Source organism: Falco naumanni, chromosome 5, assembly GCF_017639655.2.
Source record: "Falco naumanni isolate bFalNau1 chromosome 5, bFalNau1.pat, whole genome shotgun sequence".
Classification (NCBI taxonomy): Eukaryota; Metazoa; Chordata; class Aves; order Falconiformes; family Falconidae; genus Falco; species Falco naumanni.
In genome coordinates, this window is record NC_054058.1 from 25,647,603 (window position 1) to 25,670,035 (window position 22,433).

At 43.4% G+C, this 22,433-nt stretch overlaps 1 protein-coding gene across 5 annotated transcripts in view; it reads right to left on the reverse strand.

Annotated features, from left to right (window-relative positions):
* The window catches only part of DENND5B (DENN domain containing 5B), a 118,950-nt gene continuing 96,517 nt past the window's right edge, over positions 1 to 22,433 (reverse strand). For all 5 annotated transcript variants that reach the window (XM_040595267.1, XM_040595265.1, XM_040595266.1 and 2 more), the window contains 12 exons: positions 21,584 to 21,736; positions 20,997 to 21,075; positions 19,705 to 19,786; positions 14,597 to 14,725; positions 13,101 to 13,222; positions 11,052 to 11,197; positions 9,157 to 9,275; positions 7,807 to 7,994; positions 6,137 to 6,219; positions 5,843 to 5,969; positions 4,859 to 5,033; positions 1 to 4,007 (listed from right to left, as the gene is read on the reverse strand). In XM_040595267.1, the coding sequence (XP_040451201.1) occupies positions 3,824 to 4,007; positions 4,859 to 5,033; positions 5,843 to 5,969; positions 6,137 to 6,219; positions 7,807 to 7,994; positions 9,157 to 9,275; positions 11,052 to 11,197; positions 13,101 to 13,222; positions 14,597 to 14,725; positions 19,705 to 19,786; positions 20,997 to 21,075; positions 21,584 to 21,736 (1,587 nt within the window). In that variant the 3' untranslated portion in view covers positions 1 to 3,823. The remainder of the gene's footprint in view (positions 4,008 to 4,858; positions 5,034 to 5,842; positions 5,970 to 6,136; positions 6,220 to 7,806; positions 7,995 to 9,156; positions 9,276 to 11,051; positions 11,198 to 13,100; positions 13,223 to 14,596; positions 14,726 to 19,704; positions 19,787 to 20,996; positions 21,076 to 21,583; positions 21,737 to 22,433) is intronic.

The window sequence follows — 22,433 nt, forward strand, 5'->3', positions numbered from 1 at the left end:
TTATTCTCACAGTTTTATTTGTAAAGGACATAGCATGAAAAGCTGTATTTCAATGTACTTCAAAACCTGAAAAACCCATGTCAGTTTGTGGTATGTATGTTAAAGTGCTTGATATAACAATACTTTTACTAATGTCGTCTTGAAAATAATCCAGTTCTTATTCAATTAGTAATAATGTAAAGACAAAATATACTTAATGAAGACATTTAAGGATCGTTGTAAGCTATACAGGGCACATTTGTACATTTCAAGTGTAACATACAGTATTTCCCCTTAAGATGCACACCTTCATTTGATTGAAAGAAGGAATTTTCTCAAATATGCCATTGCACAACTATTCTAAAAAGACCTTTTAGAACAATGATACCTAATTACACAAACCAACTCAGAATAAACATGAGTAGATTTTTCCCTAAACAGTAGAATTTCATTCATTTCAGAGAATTATAAATACACATTTTGTACATAGTGAGGCATTTGATTCTCTGACTCCCTCAAGTTACCATGCTGGGTGTTAGTATAACAGGACTATGCAAACTCAGACATCTGTAGATGGGTATTGGACAGGATTTTTTCTTTTTTTTTTTTTTTTTAAAAAAAAGCAGATACCAAAGAGCTTTGGTCTTTTCCAAGATTCCCTTTCTCAACCAAAGAAGGTGCTTTAACACTGAAGTAAAAACTGTGTTAGCTTAGAAGAATCCTGATGGGTTTCTCACCATTCTAGTGCGTAGAATGATTTCTGTAAACCTTACAGAAAAAACCTCACAGTTTCCAACAAACAAAAGTAGTCTACTAAAAAAAAAAAAAAAATTATACATGGTAGAATAAAAACTCACTACAAAGAACCGTACTCCCAAGGTTGTCAAATAACTAGTCTTCTAGGAATCTGAGGCACCCAGCTGTGCCCCTTTCAACGTATCTTAGGGTGTTTTATTGCCTACAAGGAAATATTAGACATACATACTTTTTATTGTACTATTATAATATGATGTGAAAACTGAAAAAACCAAACAAGTCAACACTTGCTGAAAAAGCTGACATGAAGTTGAAGTTGAAGTTAAGTGCTAAAGGTTCCTTAACGTAGTTTAAATGGGGGACGGCCCTGTTCTGAATTTTAAATTTCTCAGGTTTTGATTTATTTTAACTTCAGAAATACTTTATGTAGTTATTGCCCTTTTGTCTGTGTGTGGTTTATTCATCTATGCTTGACCTTTAGAGATGCTCACATTTCTACTTTACCCTGCTTGCACTTAACCCATGTCACATCTGATTAATGTTATGACTGATTAAATAATAAATAGTCTTTGGAGAAGTATACAGCAGTATACTTTTGAGAAGTATCCAGCTAGCAAATGCAGATGCTGCTGTGAAGAAATCCAAGGACTAAAGAGGTTATCATTTCAGTAAAATGAAAGTCACTTAAGACTTGGTTTGGGCGTGAAAAAATCATGTATAGCAGTCATTAGACATAAAAGGCTTGAGCTGTAATAGAAATCAAAACATCCTAAGCAGTCATTACCAAATAATGCTGCCACATGGTTTCTGGTGCTAAATGTATAATTTATTGATAGAGTTAAGTACTAGGGATGCAGTTGCAGCTGAAGGCTTGTCATGCATTTTCTGCTGACTTTAAGCAGACCGGCCTGGCTACACAGAAAACCCTAACACACCAAATGTCACATTTCTGGAAATGTAAAAGAGATGTCACACAGCTGTGGGCTCTGACTACTTACTCACGACACCATTCATAAGCCTTTACGTTAGTTACTCACACCCACTGTAGCGACATGGCGGTGCTGCCTACAGTATCTGGGATGAGTTCAGTCAGTTTAGGGAAGTACAAGCCTCGAAGGAAAGAACAGCTATTAAAAACTGGAACCCTCATTGAAGTCAATGACTCCCTGACAGTGTTATTTTACTTCTTTCTTAGAAACAAAAAACCTTCTATAACATAAAACCCTCCTTCTAATGAAACAAAGTCACACGAACAGTTTTCTTCTGGCTGGGAATATGACGTGAAACTTTGATGCTAAAGTGAGTGCTGTCATAAGAACTGGACAGCTGAAGGACCACAGGAAAGGAGAGAAGCTTGACAAAAGGCAGGTAAGAAAGCAAACCCTAATTCTCATCCTCTTTCCTTTTCCTTAGCTCTCATCCCTCTCTCTACCATGTGCACACTATATTGAGACCTGCAACTGCCCACCATTCCCAATGCCACTTGAGAGCACACTGCGAGGCAAAACACTTACAGTACCAGTTCGGGGCCTTTCCCAAGCCACAGCTGACAGTGAGACATCCACAGAAACCTGCTGACAAAACGGCCAAGATCATAGGGAATAAACAAGGGAAAACAAACACCTATATTTAAACTAACCTCCAAAACCTAAAACTAGATGAACTTAACTATGCCCTCAAATCCTTCCAATTCCCATCCACAAGAATGGAAAATACACTCTGTATTTGCTGCACGGTATCCGCAAGAGGATTTTAATGTAATCTCTTGTTAAATTTTTAGCATACAAGATTTCAGTTGTTCCCAGTTCCTCTTCAAGAGCTGTACCTATACATACAGGCTGTATTAAGTAATATATTAACTGGAAAGAGTGTAGGAGAGGAGCCTCGAAATACCAAAGTGAGATTCTTTTCTTTTCCTCTTTTTGCTTTTTTTTTTTTTTGGGGGGGGTAGCTGGATAATAATAATTTAAAAAAAGTAATTAAAGATCCTGTACCTCCTAGGAACACTCATTTTGTGGGATAAAGGAAGACTCATAACCTATCAGCATTTCAAAATCAGCTGATACAGTTCAGTAGCACAGCAACATCGGTGTCTGTGGCTCTACAGCAATGATTCTTCTCAAGTACAGCAAGAATTTGGTATGAACCAAATTCCTCAACATGGAGGGGGGGGAAAGAAAAAAAAAAAAAAAAGTCATCCACAACACAAACTGGCTGAGGGCAAGAGGGAATCACCAGAACATCTATACAGGCAAGGGACACACTGCGAGTCAAGCAAGCCATCATTCCCCATCTCAGGTTGCAGCAGCACTGCTTAAACAGGTCTCCCGTGCTCTCAGGCTCAGAGGCTGACAGCAGTCCTCCTCTCCAGTGTTTAAGCATTTCAGCACTTGTCTCCCCTTTTGGAGATCAACAGAAGTGACACAAAAGACCTTACAGAAAAAAAAAAAAAGACAACTCGCAACTTCTGTGCATGGAAAGGGTTGAGTCTTCAAACACAATGAAAAAAAGACAAACTAAGAGAGACCATGTACAGTAGGGTAAAACAGCATATGCTTACAACATTTCCAAGAGTGAGACAATCACAATGGCTACGTAAGGGTATTTGCTGTATTAATTTGCAATACCTGAAAAAAAGCCCTGCTGAGTTTGCGCTGTATTTACACATTGATTGGCTTCTTCCTTGCAAGCAAGTAGCGGCATCCCTTCCCACCTCAGTCCTTCCCGCCCCCCAATCCTTCCCCTGGGTTTAAGCTACTCATAGTCAGAACAAGAACATTCAGTCTAAGAAAAATTTCTTAGAGAATATAATTTCTTAAAGAAGATAGCATATTTACACACATCTAACACATGAAAATACTCTATTTTATACTAAATTTATGTTTCAAATAAACTACAATACTGCATCTTAGCTTTCTGCAGCTTTAGAGGACAGTCCCCATTGGGCACAAACTGGGTTCCTACTCCCATTTCAACCAGCAGCTTGGCCTTACAGTGGTGCACTACCATCGCATTCAAGTCCTGACAGGTCTCCAGTTGTGGTTTGCTTGCTTGGGAAAGGAAAAATGAAGTTCTCAGCAAAGCCATGCTAAACATCCACTCCTTTAATGAGCGATCCTTCTAGGATGATGTTGAAATCTTGCAATGTCTGTAGGACTCTGATGAGGGAGTTGACAGTCATGCGGTCCCGTAGGAGAGCATTCTCCTCATACATCCTTGTAATGGGTGGGCACTCTGCCAGCAACGGGATCCACTGAGAGAGCAAGTGGTCCCTGCAAAGGGGATGAAAGAAATTAATTTAGCATCAAGTACAATAGCTCTCAAACTGAAATTCTTCTCCAAGAACACAGCCCAAAACATGCACTCTTTTTGCGGGTTATACATGTTTGCACATAAAAGTTTCCTGTATAATCATAACCCTTGATTTTGTTAGTAAAATACAGGTAACTGAACATACTGTAGGAATCAAGATGGAAAGATATCAGCAGAATTGGACAACTGACTTTGGAGAATTCAGCAACTTTTTCAGATCAGGAACAGGGGATACAATACTCAGGAAAAAACAACAGACTGTTTTCCACCTGGCTTCCAGACAGACAAGACAAAAGTGGTACTTATTTCTAGACATACCAACTTCCACCCTCCAAAATACAACTAAGCACTGCCCCCACCCCTCCCCAAGTACAAGACAGAAAGCATCCTATTAGGAAAGAAAGATTGCCCTGGAATAGTTTTCTCAAAATTATAACAGACATCCCATTTTCAAAGGCAAAGTGATTCAATAAGGATTTAGAAATGCACCAGCTCTTGCAAAGAAATTCTGCATTCCCAAAGCCAGCACTTCATCAAAAATACAATTTCAAGACAAATTTCATACATATGCCTGTCAAGCTAACAGTTACAAAAGAGCTCAAAACATTTTTAACAGTTTAGACACTAGCCATGTATCATTATTGTTTCTTTGCTCCAATTTTTCATGTAGTATTAAAGCTGCCTAAAATAGGTACTGGTTAATAGACAGGTATGAGATGTCTTAAAATGGAAAACTAAAGGAAACAAAACTGGTGTAAAAATATTCTAGTCTCATGCAAAACGACACATACAACAAAGAGCAGTTAGGTACCTTGTCCCCAGGCAAACCAGAATTTGAAATTTGCCATCCTTTCCAATGTTCCTTGGAGCTGTATTGATGGCGTTCACATAATGACAAAAGGTTTTGCATGAAGATCTCTGAAGCAAAAGGGCCTCCTCATTGTCTCCAATCTGGTCACTGGTTTCAAAATAAGCAACAGCTTTCTCTGTGGTAGAGAGAAAATCAGAACCCAGTGAGCAGAAGTACTTCATTGTGACATACAATAACGCAAGGGAATCCTTAAAAAAAACAATGTGCTGAGAGCTGTTGCACAGTTTATATATGGATTCCTCGCTCTGAAGACCATAAGTAGGTGGTGATCTCCACCTTTGCCACACAGCAGTGGTCAGCAGACTGGCTGATGTCTAACACAGGTAACATCAAGGAGCTGCACCGAAGTACCTTACCAACAGTTTCATTGTAAGTGATACCATCAGCTTTGATTTCTCACCTTTTCTAAGTAAGAGCTTACCCTCAGGCTAAGTATCTCAACTTGTGAGCATGTTTTAAGGGAGTAAGTATGTCTTAAATTACCACAACATAGGCCTACAGATAAGCATCACCATAAGACCAGTGCAGTGATTAGAAGAGTTCCCATAACAAGTAGAAATCTAAACCTTTCACTCCCTGTGCCTTTTCCCAACTCTCCCCTTAACATGGATTGCTACTCTACCCCAACCTCCAGCCTACCTTCTGTCTGGGTACAAAAGCAGCTGTTTGAACATCCACTTATGAATAAATGACTAGAATTTGAAGTGCTTTCAAATTGCTGCACAGATTCACACTCATCTAGTATATAAAGTTTAGTATTTCTCATCTACTGTCTTGTTTCTCACTGACTTTAAGCAACCTGGACCAAGTGCTAGGCAGAAACAAATGGCACCCTAGCTGACAAAAATCCAAGGCCTGTGTGTGAATAGTAATTTTGCCCTCGTCTTTCTCCTCCTCCTGCCTCCAAATCACATACCAGCTTACCTATGAAATCCCAGATGAAGACATTCTTATGAAAAATGCGAGCTGACTTGAATCCATGGTGGAAGACCTGCTCCAGTGCTGCAACCAGACCGTTTTCTCCACACAACAGAATGGTAAGGCTCCCTCTCTGTGGGGGAAAGGGAGAGTCTGTAAGTACAACTTGACTTGTTCGTATGCCAGAAGCTTCAAATCTAAAGGTTATCAGTCTCTACTGGTACATCAGTTCCATTTCTGTTTATAAAAATACTTACATGCATTGCAGACACCAGACAAGTAATGAAAAGTAAGAAGTACCTCTTTCTCTGGCTTGTGAAAGTGTTTCACAATATTGTTCACAGCTTCCCCAATTCCTTCTTGGATCTGTCCTGCGTTAGGCTCTGTGAAATGATTGAAAACATACTAGCTGAATATACCAACTTTAAAACATTCATCAAATTTGTATGATAACATAGCTTGAACTGCGGGAATTACTCTGTTTCTTTAAAAGAGTTCAGGCAATCATTTGTCTTGGGTAAACCTGACCCTTAAATACAAGCAACTGATGAGCAGCCTTGGAATAGTCAAATAAATCACCCTACTTAAAAATGCACAACCCAGGGATCTGGCTTGATTAATATTTTATTTGAGTTAATCATATCTTGCTCATCACACAGAGCACAGCAACCTTCACACGAAGAGACATGGGCTGAAAAGTTGTTGCCCAGTCATTTGACTCCTACATGACAGGCCAGAAAACCCAGCGCTAATTAATTCCCGACTTGAACCTGCCATGTTTTATTGAGGCAAAACGACTACCTATTTACGGCACATGTCTAGTCATTGTACCAGTGCGAGGGGCCACGGGCAGAGAATATTCCTTATTAATGATTCCAAGAGTAAGTCATCTTCTGCGGTAAAACATATGGCACATTTCTGCTCTGAATCTATTTAGCTGTATGCCTCTGTTACTGAATCATGCCATGCCTCCACCTGCCGCCACCTCATCTTCTGCACAGGTACCTGCAGAAAATTATCTAGTCCCTCATTCACTTTCTGATTAGAAGCACACTGAACTTTTAAAACTTCATTTTAAGCATATGTTTTCCAGACTTCAATCATTTTCATGGCTCTTCCATGAGTCCTTTCTAGTTTTTCAGGCATATGTAGGTTGCTATTAGCTTGTCCTACAACTGTTATTTTGGAAGCGTGGAGTAATTAATTCAGTATCATTTCAGTACACGATGCCCTCCAGTCTTTGGCAGGTCTAACACAGAGCCTCAGGTAGCTCACAAGGCAAATGAATTACTGGGCCTTAGTGTTCTCAGACCTAAGGAAATGCTCTGGTGCCTTGCCTGCTCCTCCAGCTAATATGGACTCGCACATGTGAAGAGCTGCGGTGGTCCCGTGGTGGTTTTTAAATGCTGTGTTACTCCTGGAGGCTAATCTTTCCTTGCTTCACAATTCAGCAGTCATGTCCTCTTAATTTTACAGGAGCTGCACAGATTTATGAATCTACACTGTGCGCATCTGTATGCTTTAGCAGAGAGTGCCTCACGTGGCCCTTACAGTCCCGTGGCCTGCTGTAGCTAGGTGCAGTTACTCATAAAAAGCTAATTTTAGGGATGTGAATTTCATGTCCCCTAGGGTCCCTCTGGAGATGCGCTCCCGCAGAAGGTAGTTCACAGCATCCACATCAAAGCTCTGAACTGCCCTTCGGAGAGGACTGTCTTCCCACCAACTGCGAAGTGAGCCGGGAAACTGAGCAGCCCCAGCTACTGCAAATTCTGCTGCCTCCTCCTCCCTCACCTCACAGCCCCGTGCTCCACCAAGAGACCGTTACCTCTTGTCAGATGCGGACATTGAAAGAGGCAATGTCTACAGCCACAGAGCAAGCCGCAGACACACAAACCAGGACAGGGAAAACTCATCAGCTTGCTGCCCCCTTCTCGAGGGCCCCCGGTGAGAAAGGAAAGGAAAAGACTTACTGGTGTTCTTCCCTGTGAGGGAAGTGATGCTCAGTCGTCGAGCCGTGGTAGGAGATTTCTGCTGGGGTGGGGTACGGCACTGTTTTCCCAGCTCTTCATCAGACGTGGAGGACACCAGCTCTCCAATGAGTATTCGCTCCAAACTGCCATCGTCAACTCCCTTTCCCAGCCATCGCCCACAGGGAAACCTGCCGCACACCCAGGACAAGCACAGGTCAGCCGCCCAGGTAGTCTAGCTTGATCTCAAAGCCAGAGGGACAGTTAGCACCCAGCAAACACTTCTGATGGGCAGGGAATACTCTGTAGCCAAAAACTTTTCACAAACCAGAACTCAGCGGGCAGCATCCCCTGTACCATCCTTAGGAAAAGGGAAATATGCAAAGCTTGCATGCAAGGACGGGACAACAGAAAGCATTATACGCATCTGTCATGGTCCACATCTTGATTTCTGCTGGGTTATTTTTCACTTGCAACCACAACTGATATTCAGCCTTTAAAAATATTGCGATGATTAATAATTAAATCCCCACACAGACTTCCCACCCAGCTGCAGCCATGACATCTCCTCGTACTCAGACCTCACCTCATATTTTATTGCTGTACTTTTTGACCCCATCTGCAGTCCTAATAAAATCCATGCATATGTCCATACCCCGAGTCCTTGTACCCCGTTTCCTCCTAGTTTCCCCCATACACTGCGGCCAACCCTGAGCTCTGGAGCTCACCTCTCTGAATTATAGTTTTCCAAGTCGACGTTTATAAAAAAAAAAAAAAATAATTAAGTGTGCCTAGCCAGATGTTTTCTAAAACCAATGATGAGTTAGAAAATCATTTCAACACCAAAGGCATGTACTCAATAGAAGATTACGACATTATCAAAGCCTTTTATTTTCCTGTAATCTGAGTTTCTGTACATTTGTTACAGAACTTAGACATTTGAATATTTCTAAAAAGAAAAAGAAACCAAAGACTTGTCCTAAACTATCATTCCAGCTCTCGGGGGTTTAAAGAGTTCATTTGTCCCTCACCCTACTTTAAATCAAGAGACTTAATTATTAGAGACAAACATATGAATTACTTCATAAGTATCCATACTGTCTGTCCTGTCTCAGAGAGATGCAAAGAAAATCCTACATTCAAGTCTCGTTTGGTATTTATCAGTTTATTCGACTCCAACTACGGCTTCTGAAATGAGAGCACTAGGGGTGGGGGAGACGAACCCAACCCTATCAGGTACCCAAATCCATTCACAGTGCTCCATTAACTGAGGAGAAGATGAATGCCTTCTTGCTTTCTCTAGATTTAACAAGTAAGAATTTCAGACAAAGAAAATTAAAACTTGTTGCTTACTTGTACGTGTGTCCTGTTATTTCATTTCTGACCATGACACAATCAACCAGCCACTTGGCTAGTAGCCCTGAGTTGTCATGACCAATCTGAACAGTCGTCAGCTTCCCTAAATTCTGGCACTGAAATGAATAACAGTTTTTACTTACTTTAAAAAACAACAGACAACACACACCCCCACCACATGCACACATATGGTCTTAAATGTATGTTTTTACTCAGTTTCCTTTGATTTATAGAGCAAGTATTTTCAACCAAACATGCAGAGCATTTTGAAAAGCAGGTTAATTATTTTAAGACAGGAGAAAAGAAATAACTTGAAATAAAACTATTAAAAGCTTGTGAAGAGTTTACATTCTTTGTTGTGAGCACTCACTGAGTATTTCTGAGAAGTATTAATTACAAATTTCTGAGCTAAGTTGATAAAAAGGTATGCTTTTGTAGAATAAATAGATCTTCAGTACAAACAGCTTTTCAAAAACGCATTTTGAGCATACTGACCTTCAGCTGACTCCCTCTACACTACGAAGCAGTCCCTAGATCCTTTATTATTTTCAAAGATCAATTTGCTTACGACAAAAATCACTAACGTGAAACTCTTAACAGCATAAAGAGACAGAACAAGGAAAACAAGGGACCGTGAATTCCAGTGCGATATGTAATTGTAGGTGGGGCTGGCAGCAACATCTATTAACGTCACCTAAACACTTCCCTTGCAGACCCTGGTTTTCGTTTCTTCTAATACTGCCAAACAAGCTGCTTGGGCTGACATTTTCCATAGTGGGTGGCTACTCAAGATGATATTTTAGGAAAGCTTCAGCCAAAGGAATAATCCAGAACAGTGTTCGCATGGTCCTTAGAAAGGTCTAAATATGTTATTTTGCTTGTTAGAAGCCTGGAGATCTTCTCTACAAAATACTAACATCTGAATGAGAGGCAGCCATTGTATCATGAAAATAGCCTCCCCCTCTCTTCTCTGTCAAAATCTACCTGTATTTGCAAGTGTGGGTTTTTAAATTGTTGTTAAAGATCGGTCCACATATGCTCAATGGACACACCTTTAATTTTAGTGGCAGATTGTCCTACGAAATCACTTCTTACTGGATATGGTACAGCCTGGAGCTATAGGAGCCTGACGGGGCTTTCCCCGCAATTCCCGCTAGCAGGAATTGTTTTGGGGTGACACCAAGCCAACCTGGAACTGATGGTGGGAAAGCAGAGAGGAATGCCGGGCAGTCAAACACCAAGAGAAAACCACAGCAAGCATAAAGAAGAGAGCCCGACGGGGACAGCAGCTCTGCGGTTTGCCGGGGGTAGCACCTGAAGCTGGGAAGCCGAAGAGCTCAGGGGTTAGACTGGCTGGCTGGCAGGAAAGCGGCAATGCCGGACAGGGAACCGGAGCAGGAGGAGAAGACATTTGGGACTGGCCAGAGGTAGAACAGGACCTGGGTGGCAGTAAGCGGGGAGACAGATTGAAAGAAGAGAAAAGAAACTTGGAAGGGAAACGAAGAGCCAAAAATGAGAAAGAAAAAAAAAAAAAAAAAAAAAAAAAAAAGGGGGAAAATTAGGCAAGGAGACATGGCAGGGAATGAGATGCAGAAACGGATTGGCCAGGTGAGAAGAGGAGCCAGGGACAGGGTGAGAAGAGGAGCCAGGGACAGGGACAGCAGCGAAGCCTGCGGTTAAAGGTGTGTGCTCACAGGGAACTTCCATCTAGCGCGGGAAGGGCAGGCAGCGCTGTTTTCCCAGCACATACTTGAAGGTATCAATGACCTTAAAAACCTGCACAGAATCTGAAATGCTCTGATCTTAAGACAATAAATCCAACCTTCACCAAATCAGTCTATTTGTAAGCATGTTTCAAATTGAAAAGTAAAATGTAAAGAGCAGGTACTCACCTCAAATGTCATTTCTAGGTGGTTTTTAGGAATCTGCATTACACCTGTGTCTCCTAGTTCTCCTGATACACATATCCATGGGTTTGACGTGGTTATTGCATTGCTTAGTTTTTTGATAGGAATTATCACTGACCTATAAGGGATCACTAAGAACAGGAAGGGGGGAAAATAAGTTAGTTGTGACTTTTTTTTTTTGTCCCTCCCTTAGAGTAGAGTTTCTGGGGCAACCCCTTGAAGGCAAGCTCTTGTCCCACGTCTCAGCACCCTGACAAGGAGCACCCTTCTCTCTTCTCCCCATAAAGGCCGAGATGAACCTTGCTGCGGCGGCAGAGACTCTCCCCTCACGGGGGGTCACAGCAGCAGCCCCCCTCCAGCCAGCTGCGAGCGAGAAGACGCAGCCCCACGGCCCGGCTCGGGGGAGCCTCCACCGCACTAACCGCTGCCAGCAGCCCCCGCCGCAGCTGCCCCCGCCGCTCACGGTTCAGCGAGGGGCTTGGTGCTGCCTGCCCTCGGCGCTGCCTGCCCTCGGTGCTGCCTGCCCTCGGTGCTGCCTGCCCGGAGGCGCCCGCGGGCATCGCGGGTGGGGGTGCGGGGTGGTAGGCAGGGGCAGCGCGGCCGGGGGGGGGGCAGCACGGGGGGGGGCCGCACCGAGGGGGGGGGGGGGGGGGGCAGCACCGGGTGGGGGGGGCAGCACCGGGGCAGCGGTACCGCACGGTGGTGCTGCAGCCCCGCAGCAGAGCCGGCCGCCTTGCCGCAGCGCCGGGAGCCCGCCGAGGGAAGGGGCTGAGCCCCGTGTGCGGCAACCGCCGTCCCCGCAGCCGGGAAGGAGTTGGGGGGCAGACGGCAGGTGACAGGGCAAAAGGAATGTCAGAAATGCCGGCAAGGATGGTAACGCCACAGCCAAAGTCCCAAGTCTTATGTGTCTCCGTGGACATCCCCCCATTAAATTATTATGATGATGATTATATATTGTGTATGGTTATTATCATCATCATCGTTATAACTATTATTACTATTTTATTATTTTGCTTTTAAATCTGCACCACCCACACATGCCTAAGACAAAGACTGCCACCCACCCCGGTTTGGATTTGACTCAGATACTGCGTACTAGCACCGCAAGACTCTCCTGTTTCACAAGCTGCCTTTTTGGCTGGGTAAAATAAGCCAGGCTTTTTACTTTTTGTGTGCCATACAATGATACTGCACTCAAAAAACCACCCTCAAATTCCAAGTGCTTGTCCTACAGGGGGAAGCTGTCAAACTGGATGCCCTGCAGAAATAAGGTAATCAAGGATGAATAAATCTCTTTGTGCTGTGCTAGTTCTGAGGGGATTTATTGCTTTAAGAGGAGAAAAAGTAGACTGAGTGCCTGTTTTGACAGCCATGTAAAACTTGAGTCACTTCACCCTGAACAGGCAGGGAAATGAAGACCAAAGGCTGCCAAGGTGAATCCAAACAATTAGGTCAGCTTATGGGGTCCTGCTGCCTTTGCATTGCCCAGTGCTAGAAAGGAAGATTCATTTCCAGATTTCAATCCAACCCCTGCTCTCCTTCTTACAAGAGAGGAAGGGAAAGGGAACCTTTTTGGCATTTAAAGAGAAGCAAAAAGAGATTTAAAATACACAGCAGAGCACAAGATGCCTTGTATTTCATCCTCCAAGACTTCCTCCTCCTCAGTCTGTGGCAAGCAGGCTGTTAGGATGCACACTTAGCCACGGCCGGGAAGAGCATTAGGATGTAGAGGACTTGTCTGGGAGGGAAGATGAAAGAGACTACACAGCTCTCGGCAAGGAAAATCAAGTGCTACAGCAGCACTCTCTGCTGATTACTCTCCATTGTGCAATGCTCTTACGCAGAGCTCCCACACAACCTTGGCTATCCAGCTGGTTTCCCAGAGCAACACCCAGCACCCATGAGCCTGGCAGCAACAACCACCGTTTCCAGAAAAGGGCTCAGCTACTCAGGCACCAGCAGCAGCATCTCTTACAAACCATGACAGCAACTAATTGTTGTTCAGGGGAAAAAAAAATTGATTCTCCAACTCACTGATTGTGGTGAAGACGCTTGTGAAGCAGAAGTAATCCACAGCATTGAGTGAGAGCAGGTGATACAGAAACTGTTCCCGTTCTTCTTCACAGCGCAGGAAAGCATAACGCTTGTACAGTTTCCTGGTAGAAAGAAATACACCACCTTTTTTGTTGAAAAAGCACCAAGTATCTTAAAAGGTGTTTGAATCTCAAAACACCAAATGAAGAGTTGATCTTAATGGGAGCTATGAAAAGTGAGGTTCCCCAGCTAACCCAAGCTGCTAGAAACCCATAGAGGGCATTTACCCCCTACGCTACACATGGTTTACAGATCAGTCTTGGCTCCACGCTACCATAGCAAGGCTACTGAGTTCATCTCACTAAACAATCAGTTTTGGTTTTGCTGCAAAGCAGAGATGCAAGCTAACACTGCTCACACCAGCAGACCCGAACCAACATCCAGCAACCTCATTTCTTCCCTGTGTCTTCCCACTGCGGAATAGCCTTGTCTAATTAACTTAATCTTCTTTCTGCTCCACACTGTGACAGAGGAAACTAAGCAGAAGACATCAAACCAGGGAGGGCACCGAGCACCAGCACGGGTCTTCCCACCACTCTTGCAGTTCGGTGAACCGAGTGTAAGTCACCTATTGCTCAAAGCAGTGCAAAGGCACACCAGGAGGTAGCCTGGCCCTGCTCTGAGAAAGCACAGAGCTTGTGACACTGCCTGTAGTCTGAAGGCAACAGGCTCCCAAAAAGCTGCTGGGGTAGATAGACGTAGACGAAACTTCAGGAAAAGACTGGTCTGCCACCATGCCTTTAGCTGATCTCCCAAGAGGTGACCGTCTCCAGCTACTTCTCTCTCTTCCCAGTAGCAGATTTGAGTTTTTGGTAGCTTCTGGCATAAATCATGCATGTAACCCATCACAGAGCCAGAAGTGCAGGCAATAGCTAGGATGTTTTCATTTCATAAGGTTTGGGGTTTTTTTCTAAATGCATCACTGTGAGAAAATGAAGTCAGGGAACATCTACACAGGCAGATCCTTAAGTGTCTGTGCTTGCAAAAGGAAGCAAAGCTGGGGGAGCTGCTAAGTGGCTGGGAGGGCTGGCCTCTAACCCAGCTCATTCACAGTCAGGATGGGGCCTGCCTCTGGCTTGAGCCAACATCAGGCAGGGCTGCTGTGAGAAAAGGGGCATTCCTGCCCCTGCTGCTTCATTTGCACAAGGCAGTGACTGTAGGGCCACAAAGCCGCTTGGATCAATGCACTGACCTGACCAAAAACTGACACCTCCTTCCTTAAAATTCCTTAAAATTAAAATGCAGACAAGCAGACTTCTGCCCTGCTGGGTGGGCAGTACCTCTCCTCCCAGCTACCCTCTGCCCTTCAATCACTTCTAGCTGGAAACTACAGTACCCAAATGGGGTGCCCGGCTGCACCCCAAGCCTGCACAGCACCTTGACACACCACCGAGGAAAACGCGAAAGCGAAGTTTTGAGAAAAAAAGCCACCTTACTTGGCAAGTGCCTGGTTGGAAAGCAGCTGCTTCAGGTGCTGAGACAAAAGCTTCTTCTCCAGAGAAAGCCTTATCCAGGCTCGGGCTCGCCCCACATCAGTCTTTATCTCACTCATGTTCTGAACATGCCTGAAATGAGTGGGAAAATAAAATAAAAATAGGTTAATCATAAAAATCCTACATGCTTCAAACGGCAACATCCAGTGTGATGCAGCAGCTGAATTGGAAAATGTCTTCTGACATCATTTCTAGAGAAACAGACCTTCAGCAAGGCCCCACGGATGCTGGCATGGGGACATGGGGCAGCCCTTCCCAGGCATGGTGGGTTGCAACCCAGATGCACTGCAGCCCATATCAGCTGCTCTGTCCTGGCATTTGCTTGGCCGAGGTGAGCAGAGGTAGATTTGCTCACCCCTGCACTGCCTGAGGTAGGTGTCCTCACGGACACTGCTAACACTTAAAAAAAGCAGCCGCCGCATGAGACCCAGTTATATCATCGTCCTTCCCTCAAGCTGCTGACACAAACGGTTATGTCTGGGAGAGCAGAGGACAAATACATATCATAAGAGTTTCTCCAAACCACAGTTCGCTCTGAAGGCTCTAACAACCCCCTTGATGGCAGCAGCAATGGGAAATCTGACAAAAAAAAGATCGTCTGGGCAAAACCAGCAACAGGCAGTCACAAGCAGAACTGCATTTTCAGAGATATGAGGGGCCCTTGTGTAAGTGATAATCTGAACAGCCCTCCACATGCTTGGTCTGTAGGAAAGCAGAAGTGTTCCATAGGAGCTTTCTTCTATGGTTTTGCTTTTCTTTTTTAAACTTCACATATATTTCGCTTGGAGAATGCCGGAAACCCTAGTTTTAGAGCACAGAGAGCTTTAGAAGAGGAAGTGAAATGCCATGGCAGGGTGAAGCTGCTTCCAAAAACCCCCGACTTGGTTAATAAACAGCAAGAAGTGTAAGTAACAGTTTCCAGCAGGAGAAAAGACAAGGCTGCAATTTCTTAATTTTCACGCAGTTTGCATGTTAAGTGCGCAGGCAGTTCAGCCCTCTAAACCTCTGTGGCAGGCTCCAAGTACCATTTGCTGAGTCTGAACTGATCTCTGTTGTGATCTACTTCCCAACTCCTGCATCTTCCTTGAAGGCTCTCCGTGCATTGCTGAGTGTTAGGAAATGTGGCAATATTTACTCCAAAGAAAATCCAACAAAGTTATGCTGTGACTGATGCTTTTTACATTGACTAGTATAGTCTCACTGTCTCGTGCTTTCCCCCATCTGTTATATCCAAGTGCGTGCTTTGTGTTATATTTAGACCCTGTATTATTTGAGAAAAATACTCTCTTGTTTATAGAGTTTCTAGCATAACAGAATTAGGACCTTAAGGGCAAATTTGCAAAGTACAACTTAGTGCTGTCCAGAAATACAAGTTTGCTTTGCACAAATGAAGTAGATACCAGAGACAGCTCAGCAGCGCCGTTCTCCACCAGGCTGACCCACAGGATTTCTCAAAATACAGGTCAATTGCAAACCGAGCTGATATGTCTGCATCGCATGGCTCTCTGCTGTACGTATGTATCTGAAGTACCATCAGGAAGAAACAAACAGTAGGAGTAATGGTAGCTTACCAGTAACAAAACCTAGTCTACTTAAAATGCCTTTTTAAAAAAAACAAGGTTTGGGGAAAAAAAAGATACTTTTTCAAAAAAAAAAAAAAAGAAAAAAAGAAAAAAAAAAGAAACTTTGCTCCCGTTTCCTAACATGACACATGGATAGTTCTCTGATGGACCAGGTGAGAGATACTAATTCTCAGTGAGCTGTAAAACAAATGCAGGAGGGCACATTACACTCATGTACAAGTCCCTGCCCTTCATAAGCAAGCTCAGCAGCCTCCCTCTGTCAGCAGTGATGCCTACCAGCTGAATTACTGTTGAGAGCCTTGCTCCTGGCACTGGAAAGCCCTTCCTGACTCAGTGTGGCAGCCAGCATTAGACCTTCCAGCCCAGATAGCTGGGCACATGATCCAGAGTCCTTGAGAAACAGGATGTGCACTCAACTACATTGTGTTGAGACACTGTCCTCAGACATTTCAAGTCTTCTGAGATGGAAAACTCAAGTACAGGCTATCATCTCCCTCTCTCCCCTTCCCCCAGCCCAGTGCTTGGTTTGAATTACATCTAATATGAAACACTGAGTAGAATATGTTATTTTGCTGTGAGAAGATTCAAGTACAGATGGACTCAACTTTATTCCATGCATGCTCTGAATCTCTTCATTACCTTTTTCTGGTTCAGACCAGATTGGCATTAATTGTGCATTTGGGAAACATAAGGATCTGCAACCATGCAGCTTGCCAGAGACATTAGAAAGATTCAGTAGTCAGTCTTGGTGTCAGCAAAAGCAGAGTGTAACAGAACAGAGCATTCAGGAACTCCAATTTATTTTACGCTCAGTTGTGAGAGTCAAGCAGCTCTATTTTTATCAGTGACCTAAACATAAGCACTGTATGCTTACCACTGCACAGCAAACTCTTCTTGTCAGAGCCCTGAACAGCAATTTCAATGCGACTCCCTAGGTTGGGACTTGCTTTTAATCCCATTAGTAATAAAGAAAAATCTATTTACCTTGTCAAATGTAAGCCTGGGGTATGGCGAGACATACCCTCTGCAAATAGCTCTGCTGACGGAAGAGGTTACAGCTGCTCACTGTCACCATGCCCCAAGGACGGTGTGCATACTCCCCATCCCAGCGCAGTCAGAAATGAGCCATACTAGCTCATTCCATGTAGGTAGCAGGTCTTTGCTAACCCAGCTTCTTTTGACTGCGGCAGGTTAAGCACCTGGGGCTTGCACCTCTGCTGCAAGCTCCCCGTGGATGGGGAGGCACCACACAGGCATGAAAGCAAGCGCTGGCAGCAAGGAAGAGCTTGCCTGGAGGGGAAGGACCCCACACTTGAATCCAGCTGGACCAAAGGTTTCAGGGAGTTGCCTTGGCACTGTCTGGTCTGGCTGGACACACAGCGACGTGCCCGAGGGGTGAGGCCATGCTGAAGGCAGGCTGCAGCAGGAGCCTGCCAGGGAGCTGGAAGAGGGCTGGGAGAGATGCTGCAGATCCCTGCCTGGAGGAAAGGCTGAAGGGCATACCCCCAAACACACTTGTGCAGAGACTCTCCATGCAAAGAACCAAAATAAACATCTTGAGCATCTTTCTTACCACATCTAAGATGCCTGGCTTTGTGAGGGAGGCAGAGGACACACCACGTTACCTGTAGCGCAGGCTTATCACACATTCAGAGCGTGACTGTGATTCAGCCCTGTTTTTTAAGTTGTTTACATAACCTTGCATGAGCCATCAAAAACAAGCCATGCTTAGGTAATGCTTAACCCTCTGGCCATTAGTTCAGTTAGCACCATAACCCCGGCAATTTAACAATTACCCATCCTTCTAACTTCAGCATAAATCTGTGTGTGCAAACAAATACTAAGCAACATTCCTTCCAAGCAGGAGAAAGTATGCCATGAGATTACACATGGCAAATTCAACTCACCATCTGCCCAGCATTTTCTATGACCAGACATGGTTTTGGACAATCAAGAATACCCAAGATATTACAAAAATTAATGTTCTGCTTCTGTACTTTTTTCTCTGAAAAGCAGCGGAAACAGTCCTGTGATTCAAGGAAGAGAGCTCAGATCCAAGCTGGGCTTTCATTACTCAAGTGGAAGTACGTGGAAGACAAAACCCCTGCATGCGGCAGCAAGCGCGCACAGCCTCCTCTGTCAGCGATCCCCTCCCAGCACGTGAGTTTCCGCTCCAGATCCTCCTTCACCCTTTCCTCAGACTGACCCTCTACATGCCTGTCAGTCTCACAGGACTGAATTCAGTAAATAGCTGCCATGTCCCATGAGAGGGATGCTAAAATGACAGACACATGCTCAAAACAACCTCTTGGCATTATACTCCTAATTACACTGTATGTATTCTCCCTCCCACTTTTGCATGTCGTTTTAGCCTTATGTGGCATGTCATATTCTTTGAAATCAGAGCACAAGACTCAGACTACATAGCATCATACAAAAAGGTTGTACACTGCAGGTGGGAGGTACAGTCACTTTCTTTGAGAAAAAAATCTCACATCAGAAAAAAAAAAATCTCTGTAATAACATGCATAGTAAGAGTCACATCACTGTAATCATGGTTTTGTGAACTAACGATAATTAATTTTATTTTTACCATAAGATTGTTTGCCATATTTTTATGTGGAAGAAGGGCATGGTATTACAAGGAACAATATTTGTGTTGCCTTATGCATTAAATTGCTAGCAATCGCTAGCAGCTCTTCACAGATAAGCATTATTGCATTGCTCCTCCCCCACTTTTCATGGCACTTTTACCCATCCTGCAGTCCTTAGCAATGGCAAGTGAAGTGTCAAAACAGTGGCCTGACCTGGCAGTGGCTTGATCAAAGAGCTGCCCTGAAGAACTTCTGCCCGGTTCTGTCACATCAGCCTCCATCTCTTCTCACTCTATAACCCTTCTGATTCCCAGCCAACACTACTTAGAAAGCTCTCCAGAGCCAGGCTGTGGTCTCCCACAGAGCCCTGCCCTTACGTCACATCCAAACTTTAAATTCACCCAAATACTGGTTTGATTTGTACATTTATTACTGTTTTCCATAAAATGCTAATTGAAAAGAAAGAATATTGCTCAGGCATTGCAAGCAGGTTTTTATGTCCCTTTGCTCTGTCTATCAACTGCTTGGTCAGTAGTTTAAAACAAAGAAAAAGAAACAAACTCAAGGTACTAAGGAACTCAACATATCTGCTGTGATTCATAGAAGCTGGCTTTATTGCTAGAAGAACCCCCTGGGAAAACAAAAACTCCAGTAAAACTTGTGTGGTTTTCATTGTCTTTTAACCAAAATAAATCAAGTGAATGTGCAAAAAATTTTTGCAAAAACAAAAAGGCAACACTTCATAGATCTGAATGTGGGCTCAGGAGACTCTTTAATTCCCCATAGCCTTCACAGACCCAAAACTAATCAGGATCTTCACCTTATGCTACACAATTAAAACCACAATTAATACTTTAGGAAACAAATTGTGTACCTCATATCTTGTATCAGGGAAACCCTCAAAGTAGGCAGAGTAATTCCTGTATCAGACTTCCGTCTTTCTGTTCCAACAGCAACTACAGTAGAGAAAATACATGAATTTAATACAAAATCATAGTAATGGTCTGCAATGCATTTGTTTTACATACAGCTGAAAACAATCTTAAGTGGCTGGTAACTGCCATGTTTCTGTGCATTATCATTAACTCTATCCTGGAAACGTAGAAGTAGACAAAATGAAAAATGCTTAATACATTACCTGTTCCTTCCTTAATCCAGCACTGAACTTGGAGATTTAGCTTCCTTTTTCGTATGTGAAATACATTAACATAAATCTGTATGGCAATGGATTTTATTAGAAATATGTTTCTATGGAAAGCTCACAACTGAGAACACACTAAAATTAAGCTACACTAGCATATTTAATGCTAAGAATGTCACGCATTTCTGTGCTCCGCTACTCTGATCAAACTGCTTTGTGGTGAGACATTTTGCTCTCAGGAATTTGTGCCTGCCAGCCAGATTGCTGTGTGCATTACTCATTGAAGCTCACTAAAAAGCCTTTTCATGAGCAAGACTAGTTTGTCCATAGATATGTCTTTAAGGACTGTTCATACAAGTTCCCATCTACAAGATCTGGAGGATTGGAGAGTCCTTGGAAGATGACCCACTGAAGTTCAACTACAATATCCAGCAGCAGCCACTGGGCAGGGAGATCTCAAGGTAAAACCAACCTTTCTCACAACACAGCAGTAATTTAGTAATTATAAGGGGGCAAGCAAAGCATAAATGGAGCATCTGAACGGGCTAATAGAGGATTATACAACTTCTGAACTATACCATCCACCAGTATAAAGACTTATTGAACATGGAGTTATTCACATTGGGATTTGGTAGACAGATTATGCTCATTCAAAGAAAATTCAGCTGTCTTAGCCGCAGCTCTACACCTTCAGCTTCTTCAGAAAACATCTTTTGCGGAAGCATTGCTTCTCACACCTCTCTCAGTGCTGATTAAAAGGGAACAAAGGTAGTGAACAGACATCAAATGATTTTCCAGACAGGGATAATAAGTATGCTCCTTTGCCTTCAATGATGTCAATCTATTTTGTCCGGACATCAAGGCATCTTCACAATGATTATAAAAGCTGTCAAAATGTAAATGTGATATTAGCAAGAAAGAACACTGACATCTTGCATGGGTGTCACGTGGCTGCACTGTTCCTGCCGGGCCCAAGTTCACTGGCTGTGATGGACCCTTCATGGAGTCAGCTGCCAAGCACTCACCTGGGGACTCTGCACTATGCTCTTGCTTCTCTTCTCTCTCCTGGTACTGAAGTAAATGGGACCACAAAGCAGACTTCCCCTGAAAATTGAATATGCAGTATACAGCTTTAAATGAATCAGGCAAAAGAAAAGAGGCCAATGAACATGGCAAAACAACGGGATGGCATTTCAGCAGGTAAAACTTTCAGTAGTGAAAAATCAATCCTCCTCTCTTGGGCATGAACCCTCAGGAAGAGGAGAGGACCAAACCACTGAAGTAGCAGTGTCCCACCTGCCTTGTTTCTTTGTCGTCTCCCTGGGCTTTCCTTGTAAATGTTGAAAGGAAAGAAACCAAACACTTATTTAACATCATTGCAATTTCCAGAGGTACATCTCAAATAGATAAAAAATAAACCACGCCCTCCAAAAACCAACCACCCCAAACTCTTCAGACCCTCACAAGATATGAACCAGGGGCTCTGAGCTGAAGGAAACCTCCCACTTTATGCTGGAGTGACACCACTGAGTAGCAGCTTAAAAGGCAGAGGTGGCATTCAGTATTTGCTAGAGCACCAAATGCACGAAGTCCCGAGTTTCCAGTTACCAACCTGCTTGACCTGCAGACCATGGCTCCAGATTCTTTCTAGCAGATCACAGAGACTAGCAATCAATGTATTTTCCTCCAGACCTGTTATGTTGGCTTCTCCATGTCCAAGCTCAACTGCTTCATGGCCCATCTTCTCTACCAACATGCGTTTAGTCTAAAAAAACCCAAAACACCGTTTCCAAGAATGTTATCCAACAAGAGACAGAATTTATAGATGAGTTTACTTAAACATGCTTAATCTATAGACCGTTGTTGATGGCTTGACCAGAGAAGCTTCAAATCTCTCTACAGAGATTGCAGATTAAAAATAATAATTTTTAAAAATCAGCATGATTACTCCATACTGTCCTATTTCTACACCCTTTATCTATTGCCCTGTTTCTACGCTGTTGATCTATTACCAAACAGTATCAAAAAATAGAGCACAGAGCTAGATACATTGGAGTCTTACTCAGCATCTGCTTTCCTTCTTACAGCTATTAAACTTTAAACCCCAGGTAATACAGTATACCACCAACTGGAACTGACACAAAGACACCAGGAAGTTATACTTCCATGGCTATAAAAGCTTCTTTAATATTAGAAACTGCCATACTTCACGTGCTCTGCCTAAACAACTTGCACAACAGTCGCATGTGCTGAATGCTTCCCTTTTGACCGAGGGTCCTGAGCCTGCTATGTTTAGGCTACATGTAGATATGAACAATTAAAGGAAATCCTTCCTAAGATGTCTATCACGCTGATTCTCCTTCCTGTCCTTTTTAATCTTTCCACTAACTTTAACTGCATAAACAGGAGTCAAAATATGATCCTTTCTTTTCTAGCAGTTGAAAAATACAACACTAAAGGGA